This window comes from Lolium rigidum, chromosome 5 (genome assembly GCF_022539505.1).
Source record: "Lolium rigidum isolate FL_2022 chromosome 5, APGP_CSIRO_Lrig_0.1, whole genome shotgun sequence".
In the NCBI taxonomy this organism is placed as follows: Eukaryota; Viridiplantae; Streptophyta; class Magnoliopsida; order Poales; family Poaceae; genus Lolium; species Lolium rigidum.
The window spans coordinates 221,626,264-221,642,546 of record NC_061512.1 but is presented as its reverse complement, the minus strand read 5'-3'; the positions used below and the strand labels follow the sequence as shown (position 1 = coordinate 221,642,546).

General features: G+C 44.9%; 1 protein-coding gene across 1 annotated transcript; it reads left to right on the top strand.

The window, feature by feature from the left end:
- Window positions 1-460: 460 nt before the first annotated feature.
- LOC124653180 (heat shock protein 90-5, chloroplastic-like) lies at window positions 461-4,989 on the top strand. Its single transcript, XM_047192248.1, has 19 exons — window positions 461-718; window positions 958-1,031; window positions 1,125-1,250; window positions 1,347-1,440; window positions 1,551-1,634; window positions 1,784-1,927; window positions 2,011-2,127; window positions 2,224-2,265; window positions 2,357-2,437; window positions 2,592-2,696; window positions 2,775-2,915; window positions 3,032-3,124; window positions 3,226-3,303; window positions 3,392-3,646; window positions 3,734-3,836; window positions 3,922-4,096; window positions 4,185-4,290; window positions 4,375-4,464; window positions 4,559-4,989. The coding sequence occupies exons 1-19, from the start codon at window positions 476-478 to the stop codon at window positions 4,754-4,756; spliced, it is 2,349 nt and encodes a 782-aa protein (XP_047048204.1). The 5' UTR covers window positions 461-475; the 3' UTR covers window positions 4,757-4,989.
- Window positions 4,990-16,283: the final 11,294 nt, after the last annotated feature.

Below are 16,283 nucleotides of genomic sequence, written 5' to 3'. Positions count from 1 at the left end.
AACATCTAGTTTTTTCAAAAGGAAAAAAAGATGTAATAATCCAATTTTTTCACTCAGCTGCATGGACGTGCTCTTTGGCAACGCGAAGCAAATCTATGGAGGAGACGGCGTCCCGTGGCGGAGGAACCGAGAGAAATGGAGAAACTGGCAGTCCACATCACACAACGGGCCAGCCAGATTCCCACGGTGCACGCTCCCCATCCGACGGCGCAGCACGCACGCTCGCACGCCGTTCCCGTGCGTCCTGCCTGCGCGCTTCTAGAATCCTCCCGACTCCGCGCGCCCCGTCTCCTCGTCGTCGCCTACCTCGCCCTCTCCACCCCTAAACCCACCTCCACCACCACCATTTCCTCCCGCCTGCGTATAAACCCTAGCCCCCTCCCTTATCCGCTTCGCCCCATTCGTCCCACCCATCGCGCCGGAACCAATCCATCCCAAGTCCCAACAGCAGCCAACGCAATATCCCGCCCGTCCCATGTCGCCCGCGCTGAGCAGGACCCTGGGCGCGTCCTCGGTGGCGGCGCTGCGCCCGAGCCCCTCGCGCGGGCCGCGGCGGGCCGCGCTCGTGCCGCAGGGGAAGAGCTGCGCCAGGGGAGTCAGGTGGGATGCGGGGAGGGACAGGGTGGTCGGGGCGAGGTGCGTCTCCGCCGTCGCCGAGAAGGCCCCCGCGGAGGAGCAGGAGGCGGCCGCCGGCGAGAAGTTCGAGTACCAGGCCGAGGTATGTGGCGGAGCTGCACTTCTTCTTGCACCGTGCGGTCGAATTCTGGATCGGGATACATTTCGGGGGCGAAATTCACGGATGTCTGTTGCGATTAGTCTGTTTTGCTGTGGTTGCAGAATTCGTGGTTCCGTTACAGGAGATGAAGTTGAGGAACTGCTGTGAATTAGTTTGTACAGTACATTTCTTACAGTTCCATGGTTGGGTGTTTATTCAGTGCCTCTCTGTCTGTTGTGCAGGTTAGCCGGTTGATGGACTTGATTGTCCATAGCCTGTACAGCCACAAGGAAGTCTTCCTTCGGGAGCTCGTCAGGTCAGTCTTCCGCTGAATTTTTGTAGAGTAATCAAAATTATTGTTGTTACTCATCGACTATCTGACCTGGACACATATTATGTTTTCACCCAGCAATGCAAGCGATGCACTGGATAAACTGAGATTCCTCAGCGTGACCGATCCATCCATGCTGGCCGGCGGTTCTGAGATGGAAATAAGGATCAAACCTGACCCAGAAGCTGGCACGATAACTATCACGTATGCTCCTCTTCCCAATCAACTCGGCTGTTTAAGCATCAGTTGTGACTTTGTGAGAATAGTCACTGTTCCTTCTCATTGTTTTGGATTTGACAGTGATACTGGTATCGGGATGACAAAGGATGAACTCAAGGACTGCCTTGGAACTATCGCGCAAAGTGGCACCTCCAAATTTTTGAAGGCTCTCAAGGTGCACCTTCTTCCCCATCTCGATTTATCAGTCTGTGTTCTCTCATGATCTTGTTTCCTTCGTTGTTGATATAATGCAAATTTAACCTGGTTTTTCTCTCTCTCTCTCAGGAGAACAAAGAGCTTGGTGCAGATAATGGGCTTATTGGTCAGTTTGGTGTTGGATTTTATTCCGCATTTCTTGTTGCAGAAAAGGTATGCAATATCTCTTAGATGGTACTACCACTCTACATGAATCTCTCACACTTTGAATTTTTTTGGGAAAATGATTTCGAAGTATCTGTACATCCGACTTGCAAGCCAAGAATAGTTTTCATACTTGTGCTTATCTTGTGACCTTGCAGATTGTGGTGTCCACTAAGAGTCCCAAGGTAGATAAGCAGTATGTATGGGAAGCCGAGGCTGACAGTAGCTCCTACGTTATCAAGGAGGAGACTGATCCTGAGAAAATGCTGACACGTGGAACACAGATTACTCTGTTCTTAAGAGTACGAAGCTTGTACTGATATATTATATGCAACTGTTTTGGCCTAACACAGCTCATATAACTATAACATTTTTGTTTCCTTAGGAGGATGATAAGTATGAATTTGCTGACCCTACGAGGATTCAAGGCTTAGTTAAGAACTACTCGCAGTTTGTGTCCTTCCCTATTTTTACATGGCAAGAGAAATCAAGAACTGTTGAGGTAGGATTTTGACTATGCCCTGTTCTGAACTTCCAATCCTTTTAAGTTTTGTTCGAGTTGATATTGATTTCTTTTCTTCGTTGCACTTCTAAATAGGTAGAAGAAGAGGAAGCAAAAGAAGGCGAAGAGGCATCAGAGGTTAGTTTTCTGTGCATTTGGTTGCCACAGTGTTCCAATTCACTCATATTATATTGATATATTGAATATAGAAAATCCTCCTTTTTTGTAGGGTGAGAAGGAGAAAAAGAAGAAAACTATCACTGAGAAGTACTGGGACTGGGAATTGGCAAATGAAACAAAGCCAATATGGGTAATGATGGCAGCCAATTTAATTTTTTGTACCTGCAGCGCAACTGTCATGTGAAACATTTGTCTTGTCTTAAGGTTATGGGTTCCGTTTTTCTTCTGTTTATGTATATGTATCAAAGGAAACATAAGCTAAGATAAAATTTCTTGTCATGTAGATGAGAAATCCGAAGGAAGTAGAGAATACTGAGTACAATGAGTTCTACAAGAAGACATTCAATGAGTTCTTGGATCCTCTAGCTCATGCACACTTCACAACAGAGGTGAGTAGACTTGATTATCTTCACTTCTGTTATGTCCATGTGCATTAAACATTATGACAAGACTTGTGTTTGAAACAGGGTGAGGTGGAATTTAGGAGTGTCCTCTACATTCCAGGAATGGCACCACTTAGCAACGAGGAGATAATGAACCCTAAGACCAAAAATATCCGGCTGTATGTTAAGAGAGTTTTCATTTCGGATGACTTTGATGGCGAGCTGGTATGTTGCTACAGTTTTCTTTGTTTGTAGTTCCTGACCTTAGATGTAGACATTATTTCTCAGTTACTATGATAACAATGTTGTGATGTGTGCTGAATTCTAGTGTTCTTCTGCAGTTCCCTAGGTACTTGAGCTTTGTAAAAGGTGTTGTTGACTCAAATGATCTCCCTCTCAATGTTTCTCGTGAGATTCTTCAAGAAAGTCGCATCGTAAGTTATTGGAAAATATTTGTGACGTAATATTCATTGGTTCATAAAATTGTATGGTTGTTGAAAACTTGAAATTAATGATCGGCATCCTTATGTTTCAGGTCAGGATCATGCGTAAGAGACTTGTTAGGAAGACTTTTGACATGATTCAGGATATTGCTGAGAAGGATGACAAGGAGGTAAAGACTAGCTTCCTTTTTTTTTTTTCTCTCCCTTGTTATTGTTCTGTTGATCTTGTTTTGAAGCTTCGTGTCCCTTGTGCTGCAGGACTACAAGAAATTTTGGGAGAGCTTTGGGAAGTTTATGAAACTTGGTTGCATCGAGGACTCAGGAAATCAGAAACGCCTTGCTCCTTTGCTGCGGTTTCACTCCTCCAAAAACGAGACAGATTTGATAAGTCTTGATCAGTATGTCGAGAACATGCCTGAAAGCCAAAAGGCAATCTATTATATTGCTACAGACAGTCTTCAGAGTGCAAAGACTGCTCCTTTCTTGGAAAAGCTGGTTCAGAAAGATATTGAAGTATGAGCTTACCGAATGTTTTAATCATAAATTGTTTTTTTGTGGTGCTGCAGCTTAGCTTATACTGACACTATTTTCTTATTTTAGGTACTCTACCTTATCGAACCAATTGATGAGGTAGCTATTCAGAATTTGCAGACATACAAAGAGAAAAAGTTTGTTGATATCAGCAAAGAAGACCTAGAATTAGGCAAGTGAACCTGAATTTTTTGGATGTGATTGGTTATAACCTTTTGGCAGTTTTTTCATGGCAATTAATATGTTGGCTGTTGCAGGTGATGAAGACGAGGATAAGGAAAAAGAAAGCAAGCAGGAATACACTCTTCTCTGTGACTGGATAAAGCAGCAGCTCGGTGACAAGGTTGCCAAGGTTCAAATTTCAAAGCGACTAAGCTCTTCGCCATGTGTTCTTGTATCTGGCAAGTTTGGTTGGTCAGCCAACATGGAAAGGTAGCATGGTGGTTCTGATCTCCTACAACCACATAATTTGCTAAAATAAGTGTGCAGTTGTTTTCCTAACACTTTAACTTTATTATAGGCTTATGAAGGCACAAACACTTGGTGACACATCAAGCTTGGAGTTCATGAGAGGAAGAAGAATATTTGAGATAAATCCAGACCACCCTATTGTCAAGGACTTGAGTGTAAGATAACTGCAATCTGTTCTTGTAGATCATACCTATTTGTTGCTGTCTAATCACTTATGTATATATCGCAAATATCTGTAGGCTGCTTGCAAGAACGAGCCAGAAAGCACCGAAGCCAAGAGGGCAGTTGAGTTGCTGTATGAGACTGCTCTGATCTCCAGTGGATATACTGTAAGTACATGATCTATGGAACCTGTGCTTGTGTCCATGATCTATGATGATAGATATAGTTCGGAACCTAATGGTTATTACTTGGTTTGTCCAGCCTGAGAGTCCAGCGGAGTTGGGTGGCAAGATCTATGAGATGATGACGATCGCCCTTGGCGGGAGATGGGGAAGATTGGAGGAGGCTGAAGCAACCGCCAGCGAGACCAGTGTTGAGTTTGGCTCTTCGGAAGGTACAGTGACGGAGGTTGTTGAGCCGTCTGAAGTGAGGACTGAGAGTGATCCATGGAGAGACTAGTTAGTTATGTAGGCATTCAGTTTTTCTGTTTTATACCCTGGGAGTGGATGAGCAAAATAGGAGTATCACCGGGTCAGATTGATGATGGATTGATCAAAGGACTGTCTTAGTAACTACACTGGTCTGCAAAATATTGATTGTTATAGCCCGAGGCTAAATTTTGTAGGAGCATTTTCAATGGCCGTCTAATAAAAAATGTCTTGTATACGTCCCATGCAGTTTTGCATGTCTAATCTGTTTATTGCCTTGTGTTGGCTTCGCGAAGTCTAGTGGGGCATTGTTGACCGTGCGCACTTGTCTCATAGCTAGTGGGAAGTGCATTACTCATTTTGTTCTTATTTTTGGAGCAACTGACAGTCTGAGACTAACTAAGAATAATTTTTGTAAAGGTAGGGTTGAAGCGGTTTCAGATTTATAAATTCATTGGATTTTTTTACTATCATTACATGCGTTCACAATGCAAATACAGATCCATACAATATTTGTCATTGCAAATTCAGTACTATTTCAAAACACACATCCTCAATGAAACATCCAGTGTGGATTACAAGCAGACCAGTGACAACAGGTTCACCTCATTTGGTTGACTGGATACATAAGCTAACTGATACTAATCCAAATAGCTCTCTCCGTTCTAAAATATAAGGCGTCTAAGGATTAGTTGAAAGTCAACATTTTTTAAGTTTGACCAAGTTTACGTACAAAATTATGAAAATCTTCAATATGGAATCAATATCAATAGATTCACCATAAAGTATATTTTCTTAACATGTTCATTTGATATCGTAGATGCAAATATTTTTTCCTAAATATTTAGTTAAAATTAGCAAGATTATAACTTTTGACTAATCCTTAGACGCCTTATATTTTGGAACAGAGTGAGTACAATTTAAATGCTTATAAATTCCCAATTCAACTAACTTCAGTTGGCATCAAATTTAATCTTCACACTCGAGAAATCGGAACAACCCGTACTCCCAGTTGCCATTTCAAAATTGTGTGCATACTGTGGTGGCCCTCTATCATCGACCATGCTAGCCCATGTAGCAAGGCGACTAGGACAGCTTTTTGCTCTCCTCCTGAGGTCATGGCATGGGATGCAGTCAATGAGGCCAAGGCTGCCCTCGAGCACCTCCTTGACATGGATGATAACATCGTGTTTGTGGGTTAGCCATCATCAAGTTGTGCTGGTAATATGCACTTCGTGTAGCTTCAGAATGTTATCTTGATGTTTCAACCACGCTTTTACCTTGATGATACACCCATCTCTCGGTGACATAATTTCCACCACCTCGCTGATGGCCTGCTTAATTAAGGGCCTCCGCCTCCAAAGCATCTAAAGGGATGCCATCGATTGGATGTCCGGCCTTGCTGAGGGGCTGCCTTCCACGGAGGCATCCCGCATCCGCTCCTCGACTCTCCTTGTCCTCTGGCATATCTGGCTTGAGCGAAACGCCCGCATCTTCAAAGCCTCCCCTTCACTGGTCCGATCTCTGCTTGCTCGGATCGCTGACGAGGCTGCTGCTTGGGAGTTGGCGGGCGTGAAGATCTCCGTAGCTCGTGAGTAGTCTGCTTTTTTTTGTTGTTGCGGTGGCCACCCTTTTCCACCCCTTTGTTGCTCGGCGCGGTGTCTGTGCTGCGGCCGTAGCCGATGTAGCCCTGTTGTAAACTCTTCTCCTTCTATTAATATATCGAGCAACTCACCTGCCGAATTCTTAAAAAAAAAAGGGAGGCCATCGAAGCCGATCTTGCAGAGGAAAGGAAGCTCCCACAATGAGGCATACCGCTAGGCGCAATGCCAATGGAGGAAGCTCATTTTCTCGCTGCAGCACTTGAAGACACGGGAAGTGTGCAATGCACTCGCAGTGGGAGCTGGAGACGAATGTGACAAGGAAATCCCTCCGCGGCGCGCATAATTCAACCTTCACTGCCTGTCCTAATCGAACTCTCTAGTTAAATGAGAAAATTACATCTAAGAAATGCTTACAACAGGAATACTACACTACAGTAGTAGAAACAGAATCACAGCAGTTGGACCTCATGGTTACCCAAGCTGTAACACTTGGACTTGTGCTTGATTATGTGCAGGCTGTCTACGCTGTCGGGCATAAAAACTTCAACGCCAGACAGAACCACAAATCTCTGAGCTCTCGTGTAGCCTGACGGTAAAAGCTCTCCCATGTCTGTTTTCTGGAACACCCTCGCGACACACAGCTTGCCAGAACCCATCGGCAGGAGGTGAGACGCCGTCAAGGAGCATGCTTCATCAGGCGGAGGAGGCCGGTCTTCCCACGCCACCTTGTGCGGCACCGGCCGGTTAGAAGAGAGGTCAGCCGCGCAGAGCTGCTGCTCATCTTCAGCCGAAAAGCCAAACCAGAGGCGGTGCTCCGGGACGTACTCGGCCCGGCCAGTGAAGGGCAGCACCGCCGCCACAGGTTCCCTGCTCCACATGCCGCTCTCCGTGTCAAAAGAGTAGGTGCCGCAAGCCACCGTGGAGACAAAGATGTGCGAATCATCACCAGCCAAAGCGTAGGAGCTGATGGCGTAGGGGTCCGCCATTTCCTCCGGCATGTAGGTGCACGGGTCTCGCTCGCTGCCGAGAAAATCAAAGCGAGGTTGATGCAGAAGGCGCCAGTGCCATTGCTCGGGTTGGAGGTAGCCATGGGGACGGCCGTATACGAGAGCCTGGAAATGGTGCGGCTGGGGCGGGGTGCCAGGCTCTCTAGCCATGACGTAGAGGCCCTCGCCGACGGTGAAGGAGATTGTTTTCGAGCTAGGCTTGCTGGTCTGGGGCATGGCCCGGATGGCGCGCGAGGCGCAGTCGTAGAGGATGGTGCGCCCCTCGTGGTCCACGGCGACGATGCTGCTGTTCTTGAAGGCCATGAAATCCATCCACCCGGTTCGGTGCCGTTGACAAGGCCAGTCGAAGGATATGGCTGCTGAAGGCAGCCTGCCCGGGGCCGGAGGACTTGTTTCTGCTGCTGGTCTTGGTGATCCCGCGGTGTAAAATAAGCTTGCGGGATCGATGCGGTGCAGCTTAAAGGCCGGTCGGGGGCTGCACAATTTGTTGACCAGCAGATTCACGAACCGGCGATTCATGGTTGTGTTTTGAGTAAGCGAGAAGAGGAAGAGGGAGAGGGGAACGAAGGAGAAAGATCAGGGGGAAGGAGAGTGATAGAGGCGGCGCAAGCAGAGATGCACCCCCGTGAGGCCGTGACTTGACCTAACTAGATTTAGATGTGCGCCTTGGCGCACGATCCCGTTGAGCTCATGCCAACATACATTTTGTATAAGGACAATAAAAATTAACTGCAAAAATGACATTACACTTCAGGTTTCACAAACCAATGTCGCTAGGATAAAATTAGGATAAATCATACGAAATTATAAACGTAGCAGCAAACCAAGTGTACCAAAACCATTGCGTAATTCGAGAGTTGTAGCAGAAAACAAACATATAAATACAAAACTATGACTACCTTAGTGGCAGTACCAAAATATAGTATAGTAAAAAAGAGTAAGATCTACGCCTTATAATTTAGGGCCACCCTTGGCGCACAGCCCGCATCTTTCACACTGACAAACATTATCTCAAACATTTTCTTTTACGCTTAGAGAATAACAAAGGCAGGAACCAATACGAAGAGCAACAGAACTTCTATTCATTTTGATTACTCAGAAGTGGTTTTGTCGTCCTCGCTTTCACCTTAATCTTTGGTTCATACCAAGTGATATCAAAGCTTCTCACTTCCTACCAAGTGATATTTATAGATTATAATAAATCTTTTAAATTTTTCTTACCATTAATACAGGGGAAATGTTGATACCCCGTAATAGCTTATAAGCTTCTAAACATAAACATTCAGACAACAGCCCGTAATAGCTTATAAACTCGACGATTTAGGGGTGCGCCTAAACAGATGGCCGAGATCTTGATGGTTTCCATCAAGCTGCAACCATGAAGTGAAAAAATATTATTTTTATGGACCTATAAACATATGAAGACAAAACAAGTAAAGCAATAGAAAGGAGAATTCGAAGATAGTACGTAAACCTTTGATAAACCAAGGATTCACAAACAGCTAGCAGAGAAGAGTAAGCACGCTTATAATATCTCCAATCCTTTCTAGCCAAAACATAGGGATATAAAGTAAGCAAACGGCTTACATCATACATAATCCTATTTACGCTAAGTTCAATCTGGTTTCAATTCAACATTTATCTCTTCATGATTACCCAATATCCCAAAAATGGATTTATTGAACATATACGTGCTGCTCCATGTGCTGCTCCATGCAAATACCATATGACACAACATAGTGCAGATGAAAAACATCAATACTGCAGGAATCCTAATAGCTCGCCCAAAAAGTGAGTGTCAATAATTAATTCATCTGCAGACTTGAACTACATGGCAACGCACGGCCTGGCATCAGAAAACACCGCGAGAGCACATGGAAACGTATGTCCAAGAGGATACGTGTGTGGAGGGGCTCACCTCGATTCCCTGGCATCGTCCATCTCGACAGTGGCAGCCTACACATCGCCTCTGGTCTGGCTTGGTGGTGCACCAAGCTCCTCCTACTGGGAGGCAATACTCCCACCGGCCATCAACCGCCCTTCGGGGGCGGCGCGAGCAGCGGGCTGTGCTGCTCTGTGGCCACCAATTGCACACATAACATGATATATAAGACAACAATGGTGGTCTTTGTAGAAAAAACAATTATTGGTAGCTACCACATATAATAGTGGAAATAATTAAAAACACCCGAACAAAATAAAGTTTTTTCATATCATGTGCAAATGGATAGTTTTGTATGAGTTGTCATAAACCAGAATCGCTGTAAGCTAAAGCTATAACTTTTATGCTGCCACTGCATGTATAGGAGTTTCACGTATAGTAATTATATCGCCCAATCTATTTTATGGCCGATAATTAAAATGCAATTAGATGGACCGGAGAAGAAAAGTAGTTTCACAGGGCAAGCGCTACTTCAGAGCTAGTACATCTGTAAAACTACTTAAACTACTCACCGATTCCTATTATCACAGAATAACCAAGTAGAAGGCAAGAAGTACCAAGACTTAGTTGACAATTATATATAGTATATGAGCGCCTACATAAACCCTTAAAGTTCAGAAGAATCTTAAGAAATAATTGGCAGGATACTATGCCAGATTGGTACCAGAGTAGCAGATCTGATGTTATATGCCAAAAAGGAAAGCATGTATGGGGAAGAGACTGAATCAAGTAGTATAAAGGTTTCTGACATAACTGCAAATGCCAAGCTACGCTGTGCTAATACACTTTTAAGCATGGCAAAACTACGTAAACATAAAATGCTTTAGCTGAAGAATTCCAGATTAAAGAGCAATGTATGAAAAACACCATGTTCCAAGTAGGGAAGGATACCAGCAATGTTATTGGTGTACCAGCAGAACACTAAACCCTTCTTATAATTCTGTATAGAATCCGTCTAGAAGAGAAATACTGTAAGCTACCAGTATTATATGCAGCAATCTGTTCACTACATTCTCAAGACAAGAAGCTAAAGCACTGCATTTTCTGAACAGACAGTGACACACAAAAATCCATAAGCATGTACCTCTCATATCGCCCAATCTATTTTCTGGCCGATAATTAAAATGCAATTAGATGGACCGGAGAAGAAAAGTAGTTTCACAGGGCAAACGCTACTTCAGAGCTAGTACATCTGTAAAACTACTTAAACTACTCACCGATTCCTATTATCACAGAATAACCAAGTAGAAGGCAAGAAGTACCAAGACTTAGTTGACAATTATATATAGTATACGTGCGCCTACATAAACCCTTAAAGTTCAGAAGAATCTTAAGAAATAACTGGCAGGATACTATGACAGATTGCTACCAGAGTAGCAGATCTGATGTTATATGCCAAAAAGGAAAGCATGTATGGGGAAGAGACTGAATCGAGTAGTATAAAGGTTTCTAACATAACTGCAAATGCCAAGCTACGCTGTGCTAATACACTTTTAAGCATGGCAAAACTACGTAAACATAAAATGCTTTAGCTGAAGAATTCCAGATTAAAGAGCAATGTATGAAAAACACCATTTTCCAAGTAGGGAAGGATACCAGCAATGTTATTGGTGTACCAATAGAACACTAAACCCTTCTTATAATTCTGTATAGAATCCGTCTAGAAGAGAAATACTGTAAGCTACCAGTATTATATGCAGCAATCTGTTCACTACATTCTCAAGACAAGAAGCTAACGCACCGCATTAACAACAATATACCATTTTAAAAACCCTCTCCTTCAAATAATTCATTTATAGACATGCAAGATGAAGAGGGTGGTTTAATTGTTTTACCCTGCTACAAATAGATAAATTTGTGTATGACAAACTCGTAGACTAATCTTATTTGTGTACATACTAAGAATCAGGGAACATACTGCAATAGATGTTTGCGTATTTTTTCTCTCCTATCAATAACCTGAGTGGGCTTCCTTTAACTGCAATCATAATTAAGAAACAACACTGATTAGAACCCTAGTAACCTCATTTGACTACCTACACAAAAAGAAAATGAAATCACCGCTGGTAACTTCGTGTAACAGCGAATAATGTGGTGAGGAGATGATTCATGACCTATAGGAATGAAATGGACAAGAAAAAATACGACAATTCATAACGTGAAACAAAGAAATCAATCACCTTTTTCCAATTTGTCCACCAAAAATGAAAGAAATATAACTAATGCATTGCTTAAATAATATATATGGGTTTCTATAATCATAGAACTAAAATGATGGTGTATACCACATCTATTAAAGCACGTGGCTATATAGAAGTATCAGTTCAGTGAGTTGATTGAGAAGCACGGTTATTATGGAAATCTGAATGTGTGTCATGGTGAGCCATTATCACTAATTCTTTCCATTGAGACCATATATCCGAAAAGTAATTGGGAGGATAACCCTTCTTGGATTGACATTTTCTGTTCTTCCCATCTCCTGGCTCGCAGGTTTACAAAAACATTTTCTGTATCAGGTCATTGCAAATATGATGAGCTGTGTACTTTTCTGTATCAGGTCATTGCAAAAGGGAACAAGTTCACTGGTCCTATTCCGTCAGTTATTATCCTCAATGAACGCTGCATCACCTACGTCGAAAAATGAAGAGGGAAGATGATACCTGAGTAAGGGAATAGAGACGTTATAGGACATCATTTGGAGGCCATGAATAATGTTGCTTCTCAAGATATAATAGACTGAGCATTTTTCAGCAAGAAAATTCTCTGCATCAACTTCTGAATTTTCATACATGATCATGGGATTAACTTCTGGCTAGGAAGTGCAACAAGTCAGCGACCAGTGAAGTACATCACCTGCCATGGGAAGAGTGTAAGGAATAACATATATGTTCAACTAAATTGCAAAAACTGGAATTGTGCAGAGCATGGTCAAGTCCTGCAAAGAAAAACATGCTACAGCCACCGCTACCGTGTCAAGCCATCGCCCGGCACTTGCGGCGGCCACCGCTGCTGCGTCCAGCCGCCGACATCGCTCGGGCGCTCGCCACCGGCACAGCTGCCACATGGTCCCTTGGCGCACGATCCCGTCGAGTTCATGCAAAAATTTATTGTGTACACATTTGTAAACATCGATGATAAGCAAGCATTAAATGAAGAGTGCAAAATTATCCGGAGGAATTATCAGTTGACAAAGAAGTCTTGCATCAGTCTCTCGCTTCCCTGGGCGGTCATCCACGCCGCCGGTTTCCCGTTGTACCACAACGCAGTGGAGCGAGATTTTGGAGAGGGAGCGGCGGGAAGACACGAACTGTAGATAAATAAAAGAGACATTGCAGTAGTAAAGCCTCAAGCAAGGGACAAACTGGCAACAAACATAAATGCAAAATACATGATCAGGCGGAGAGGAAAGGCTGCACCTCATTAGCAAGAGATCCTAGTCGAGTATTTTGAAAGCAACTCTGCATTTTCATACATTAGAAAATGAGAGTCCTTTAGAAATACTCCCTCCATTATTTATGAAGAGAACACAACTGGTTCAGCGTATACAATCCATCAGCTTATCATAAAACAAAAGAATAAGCAAACAAAGATGCCTACATGGAGTGTCTAGAGAATGCAATATATAGTAAATCATAAATCAGAAAACAATAAATTAGTGTATGGTATTGCTCCTGCACTGGGCTAGCATGTCAATGGGTTTCATATGAAAACAACTTGTTTGGATATTCAAAATGAAATAAGAAAATATCATTAGGTCCAAATTTTAATTACCACCTGATCTATTTTTACAACATGCTAATAGAATTATTCTATGCTGGCTAGCTACACACCACATGAATCAGCTCTCACATGGCAGCCTATATGAATCATTCAAGAAAAAAAATTAACAACCACAGCGGGCCATCTTCCACAATGGTGTCACTCTCGGTATCAGTTAGGCTGATCCAATTCTCGATCCTTTTAATACACTCATATGAATGCGGAAAATAGGGAAATAATCAAATTGTAATCAATCTTCAGAGCCAAACTTCTGACCTAAAGACAAGCAGAACTGACGACGGCGATAGCCATGCCCACTGGATCCAGACCTGACCAAAATATCAGAATGGACTAACGTAAGACTGGGTCCAGAAAAATTACCATGTGTTAATATATTGCCTGAGAAAAGAAAAAGAAATATCAGGAGCCATTAAAATTTTCAGTACATTTCTAAATACTCATTCATCTTAATTTTCAGACGAACTCCACGATTACGTACTTCCATGACCTGATAATTTGCCACCACCAAAAAAAACCTTTGTGCTCTCTCTCCACCTGTGGAGATGCTGCGCCCTAAGCTGCGTCATGCTAATTCCTATTTCATACATTATGCTCTACCTGCCTACCTAAATATAGTATCGAGGCCGGCCTGCTCTTTTCTCCTTTCTTTAGAAAATTCTCGCTGCAAATCTACTTTGGCAAACAGTACTTGTCTGGACACAGCCGAGGGGATAAAATCGGGAGGTTACCTTTGCGGAGGATGCCAGAAACTGCAGTAAAACAGCGCTTGCATCCTTTGCAGTTTCCCTTCCGTAGCCCTGCAGTTTCTGGCGCCCCCTCTCAACCACTCGCCCATGGCCGCCCTTCCGTCGCCGTACGGGTCCACTGTGGCCTCCAGCCGGCCGTCAAATCCCCGTCCTCCCTCCGCCTGCTCCATTTCCCGCATCAGCCGCCACGCACATGGCGCCCTGCAGCTGCTCGCAAGCCTGCTCAACTGCCCGGCCATGGCCGCTGCTTTTGCTCGCTCCATGAATGCAAGAGGAAGGCGGCCACCCGATGCGACAATCCCAGGCGACGACCTGGAAAGACGGAGCACAAAGCCAAAAGAAATCAAGTCAGGGGTAAGAGGGAAGGATTACCAAAATATGGGCAAGAAGAAGAATCTAAAAAAGTCAAATAACTACCAGATCTAAATAGAGCACTTTGTCTCTAAAAGCGCAGCCAAGAAGATAAACAAGAAGAGGCAAAATTCTGTGGGCAAAAGCATCGTCCGGGAAAGAAACAAAAGAATAAAAAGCCCGTACTCTACTCTGTTTCTAGAAACACGGCCAGGAAGAGGAACAAGAAAATACCGGAAAGAAGTCCACGAACAAAGAGGTCGGGCGCTCGTTGCTGCCGGTGAAAAAGTGAGGAGCGGAGGAGCGCCGGTAGACACCGCTGCCTCGCAGCTCGCCGGCCACCCCCGCCCTCACCGCGTTGCAGCTCGCCAGCCACCACCGCCCTCGCCGATAGGCACCCACCACAGCCCAACGCCTTCTTCACTGGTCCATCTCCCTCGCGGACCAGCCCCACGCCTCCAAGCAAGCGGCCATGGGCAAACCCTAGGCGCCGGAAGGCTTTCGGGGTACGCATCGATTGGGGAGAACGATGGGGTGGGGATTGGGTGGAGACTGGAGAGCCACGAAAACCCCAACCTACCCTGCCGAGAGAAGATATTTTCCATGCCCCGAAGCGACGCCCGACCAGCCAAAAAACCAACCCAGCGACTGACAAGCGGACCAGCCGGATGTGGGACCCGTGTGAAGTGGCATGCGGGTAAAGTAGTGCCGTTTCATGTCTTTGTCTAGTGAGGGAAATCCGCTCACGCACGCAGACGACCAACCACTAGACGCGCTGCTGGCCTGAATGAACGGACGAGATTCCCCATCTGACACCTTGCTGACAACATCCAATGGTCCAGAATCGTTAATCTCTGTGAGACCCCCATAGGGGGCATCTATTATACCTTTAGATGCTCCCTCCACAACTACCGTGTCTGTAGTTTTCAGTTCCGTTAAAGCTTCTTTTGGCGGGCCGGCCCAGTAAATCCAGATTTTCTCCCTTTTCACTGGTTTTTCTGCTTCCATTTTTCTTTTTTTGATACTTTTTTTCTGTTTCATTTCTGTTGGTTATTTTTACGATCATACTAGGAAACATGTCCATACTCCGACTTCTCGTGCTAGCGTCAAGCATGACAATTCACCATCTTCTTCCATGTTTGACCTGAGAAATAATAAAAGGTGCACTAAATATTATCTCTTCACGCGCCAGGGAAAAATGAATATGCGGGCGTGCCGGTGTACATAAGTACACAAATAAAATATAGGGAAACATATATTTTTATTAATCTCTCGATGAGAAACGAAATTACAAGATCCCTTTACATATGCGCTCTGTGGCCTGCTAGCGCGGCCGATATGACTTGGGCGATTGTGTGTTCTGGTTCATGGGGCCTCGGAAGGCTCCCGATTAATTACGTCCGCGATTCAACGCCGCGGACCACCTCCGATTAAGCTGCTGCAATGGTAAAGTGGAAAGCGGGACTGTCGCCCCGGCGATGCTTAGCCATACTCTCCGGCTTGTCGATGTCCGATGATGAAGATGTCTGGCCTCGCTAGCTCAGACAGATGGGCGGCCTTGCTAGCTCAGACAAACAATCGTTAACGAAGGAACACACATTAAACCTCTTAATGCCACGGAGAAGAAACGGGTTAGCTACGTGTCTTAGGGTTAGGGTTGGCGACGTGCTGGCGACTGTGCCGCCATCCTCCCTGGGCCGGGAGCATTATCGAATATGAGTGGATTTGAGGACTTTGAGATAGCATCGGAATCTGGGGAACGTGGAAACCGAGTTGGCATCGATTAATCGTGGTGGAAACGGGGAGTCCGGAAGGAATACGATCGGAGGGAGGGGTTTATGAAGGGAGCGCCTCCAGGCTTCGAACAGATCAAGCCCTTCACCAATCCGCTGTTCGACCAGCTTACGCCAGCCCTATCTTCTGCTGCAGCGATGGCGTCGGCCAACGATGGGGGCGATCATGGGGGATCCGGTGAGGATCCTACCCGCCCGAAGTCGTCTCGTGGGGGTCCGTTGTTGCTGGAGGGTAGGCGGGCGGGATCTGCTCGCTATGTTGTGGAGGAGGTGAGTTCCAGTAACTGGCACTCGCCGGTTCTGGAGGGCTTGGGTGCTGATGAGGAAGATCTGCT

Bases quoted from the DNA above. Each gene is read 5' to 3' on its own strand.
- LOC124653180 (XM_047192248.1), top strand. From the start codon at position 476: ATGTCGCCCGCGCTGAGCAGGACCCTGGGCGCGTCCTCGGTGGCGGCG. The intron at 4,291-4,374 runs GTAAGATAACTG...AAATATCTGTAG, and splicing joins CTATTGTCAAGGACTTGAGT to GCTGCTTGCAAGAACGAGCC. The intron at 4,465-4,558 runs GTAAGTACATGA...TGGTTTGTCCAG, and splicing joins TGATCTCCAGTGGATATACT to CCTGAGAGTCCAGCGGAGTT.